The sequence below is a fragment of the Fukomys damarensis genome, unplaced genomic scaffold (assembly GCF_012274545.1).
Source record: "Fukomys damarensis isolate Sample0158 unplaced genomic scaffold, DMR_v1.0_HiC HiC_scaffold_4, whole genome shotgun sequence".
In the NCBI taxonomy this organism is placed as follows: domain Eukaryota; kingdom Metazoa; phylum Chordata; class Mammalia; order Rodentia; family Bathyergidae; genus Fukomys; species Fukomys damarensis.
This window is the reverse complement of record NW_022900916.1, coordinates 12,013,630-12,016,818: the sequence shown is the minus strand read 5'-3', so window position 1 is coordinate 12,016,818 and position 3,189 is coordinate 12,013,630. Positions and strand designations below refer to the sequence as shown.

Sequence of the window (3,189 nt, the reverse complement as noted above, 5' to 3'; positions counted from 1 at the left end):
ATTTTTTTTTTTTTTTTTTTTTTTTTTTTTTGGTACCAGAGATCAAACTCAGGTCCTTGCACTTGTGAGTCAGGCAGCGGAACCACTGAGCTAAATCCCCAGCCCTCTAAATATTTTTTTAAAGAAAATATTAGGAAAGAGTTAGAAAAGCAGCCAATACTGCAAATATCAGTTTCTATTATTCTCAGACCTTGGTCCTCCCTATAGGACCAAAATCCTAGGAAGACTCTCTCTGTCCTAAGTTACGTCGGTGTCCAAATTATTTTTCCTCATCCGTGTTGACTGAAATTTATAGTTCATGAAATTAGATCAGAAGAGAAGTTTCCATTAGAGGCAGAGTGTATCCCATTTCTTTTTCTCTCTTCAGTTTAAGGCTGTTCACACAACTCAGTATGGTAGAAAAAGAAGTCATTGAGATGTCTGTCTTCCTCTGCCACTTGAGAAGGAACAGAACATTTAAAAGGAAGAGATGCCCCCCAGGTTCCCAGTGAGACCCCAGCCACAGCAAGAGTCCCCCAGGGCCGTGTCTGTCAGAATCCCAGCAAGAGGCAAAAAGCATACTGAGCCATGGTTCTGGACAGTTGACACATGGGGGTGCCCCTATCTGTTCACTGCATAAAAAGCCACCCTAAAATCGATGTCTTACGACAATGACCATGTCTTTGTTTGCAGTGGGTTGCCTGGGTGCCTGTTCTGCGGGTCCCCCGGGGTTACACAAGTTCTGCTCAGCCTGTGGGTCACCCTCCTGGTCTGCCAGGGACCCCCGGAGATGTGGGTGTGTCCACAGGGCCGACTACCCCAGGCTACTTCCGGGGGTGGATGCTTAAGTTTCCCCTGGAGGTGAGAACCGGTGACACGGGCCTGACGCCCTGCAGCACCGTTTCTTCCAGTCCCTACACTGGTCAGAACAACTTGTCCAGCCAGCCCAGGTCCTGGGTGGTGGGAGTGGGGGAGGACAAATAGATCCGCTTCCTGATGGGACCCGAAGAATGCACGAGTATGCACTGGAGAACCAGCAGAGTGCGAGTCATTGTTGCCCTCAGCCTGAAGGGACAGGGGAAGCAGCATTGTCACTGGGGCTCTGAGGGAAGAGGCTCCCGCCGGAGCTGGAGCCCAGAGACCAAAGCCCTGCCGGAAGCCTGTGGGGAACAGGGATGGAGTGGGCTCCACCCTCCCCCGTCTCCCACCACTGGCAGCCAAGGGTGAGGACAGCCAGATCACAAGGGAACTATGGTGCTTCCCGGGAGGTTGGCCTTCCAGGACTCAGGATGGAGGACAGATCTGGTGAGGAATGAGAAGCAGCCAGCTTGATCACATTATCTTACCTGGGGGAAACTAGGGGTCTTTCGCTTTTGCTTTAAATATCCTCCCAGTGATGAATCCCCTTTTCAACCCCAAATGGCCTCCACTGAGTCCCTGGTAAAAGAACGTTCACAACCTCCCACAGCAGCTCTTTAGTCTTTGCCTAGCTGTGATCACGAGAAAGTTCCTCTTTACAATCAGACAAAATCTCCCCTTATCGAGCTTTTGTCTGCTGGCTTTGTTTTGTTTCCTTGGGATGCTGGAGAATATATTCACTGTTTCTCTAAGCTGTTCTCTCAGATATTGAAAACAGCCACGTCATGTGTGCTGAAGTTTCCTTTCCGCGTACAAAACATCACCTTTACGGTATGCTCAGAGGACAGCTTCACCCTTCTGCAGCACTCCAGCCTTTCCTCGGGGTGTGTGCCCATTTTATGGTTACTTCACATCTGCTCAGTGATCCAAGTGAACTGGGACATTTACTTTCCTTCTTCTAGAAGGTCCATTCCTGCCTGATGTCAGAGTTTCTAAAAGGCTACCTCACACTGTTAACTGTAGCTTTTTTTGTTTGTTTTGTTTTGTTTTGTTTTTTGAGACAGGGTCTCACTGTGTAGTTGAGACTGACCTGGAACTCACTATGTAGCCCAGGCTGGTCTTGAACTCACAGTGATCCTCCTGCCTCAGCCTCCCAAGTGCTGGGATTACAGGTGTGTGCCACCACGTTCAGCAACTGTAGGTTTCTTTTTTTCTTTTTTTAAGTCCTCTTTAAACTGTACTCCTCTTCTGTCCATATTTCTATGGACTATTTCTCAAAGGAATTACAAGATATTGTTGAATGAAGAATGAGTAGAGGGATAGGAGGGCGGATGGAAGGATACGTCCGTAGCTCAATGTTTAGAAACCAGAGACAGGCCTTACTTTGCTTTTACTGTTCAAGGGCATCAATGTCAAAAAGGAAAAAGAATTAAAGAAATTAAAACGTCAGTATTCTTTTCTAAAAATTGGAAAACTGTAAAGTGACTAGCACATGTTTACAATGAAGTTAAAATATTTAAGAATAAACCTTTCGAGATGTGATACTTCAAATCCAATCAAGGCTGCGATGTGTCTTTTCATACCTAATAAATTCTAACCAGCTACAGCCTTACATTTTAAAGTGCCTTTAGATATAAAAATTTTTAGACAAATACAGCAACTTCCTCTGATTTATGTGAAACAGAAGAAGTCTGGTGAAAAGAGATGTTCTATCCATTCTATCAAAGCACAAAACTAAGTGTATCTCTGAGAGACGCAGACTCTGTGCTCAGTATAATGCGGGTATCTAAGAGGAACCTAACACTGCAATGTAGATAATTTCTTCCACATCCTTCTTCCAGATTTAGAAAAGAAGATACAAGATTTGAAAATAAATAGATGAGAAAAAGCTAATCGACTGAAACAATTAGAAGACCAAGCCATTGCCATTAAAAATGCAATTGTTGAGCATGAAAATAAATATACCACCTGCTACAGTTAGGCAGGGCTACACGCAAAGGCCAAGCCCATGTGTCCAACACAAACCGTCCAGCTGTGCTGAGCTTGTGAAATCCAAAGGTGGCTTCTCCTCCCTCTTCTCCCACCATCCTGTCTTCATTGCAGCCCTTCCCAGTGTGGCGGGAGGAAGGGACCGGGGAGAGAAAGGCCACTGACAGCGCCTCTCCATCACAGAAAGAGGGAAGGAAAGAGACATCTCAGTTTCAAAAACCTTCCCTCTTGACTCTTTTCTCTTTCAAAACTTAAAAATTACTGGTGTATGCCAGAGATTCAGCTCAGTGGTTCCGCCGCCTGCCTCGCAAGCACAAGGGCCTGAGTTCGATCCCTGGTACAAAAAAAAAAAAAAAAAAAAAA

At 45.7% G+C, this 3,189-nt stretch overlaps 1 protein-coding gene across 1 annotated transcript in view; it reads left to right on the top strand.

Moving 5' to 3' along the window:
- Lamb4 (laminin subunit beta 4) overlaps nt 1–3,121 on the top strand; it is an 89,514-nt gene extending 86,393 nt beyond the window's left edge. The window contains 1 exon segment of the mRNA XM_033755909.1: nt 2,679–3,121. Within this exon segment, the coding sequence (XP_033611800.1) occupies nt 2,679–2,818 (140 nt within the window). The 3' untranslated portion in view covers nt 2,819–3,121.
- The last annotated feature ends 68 nt before the right edge of the window (nt 3,122–3,189 follow it).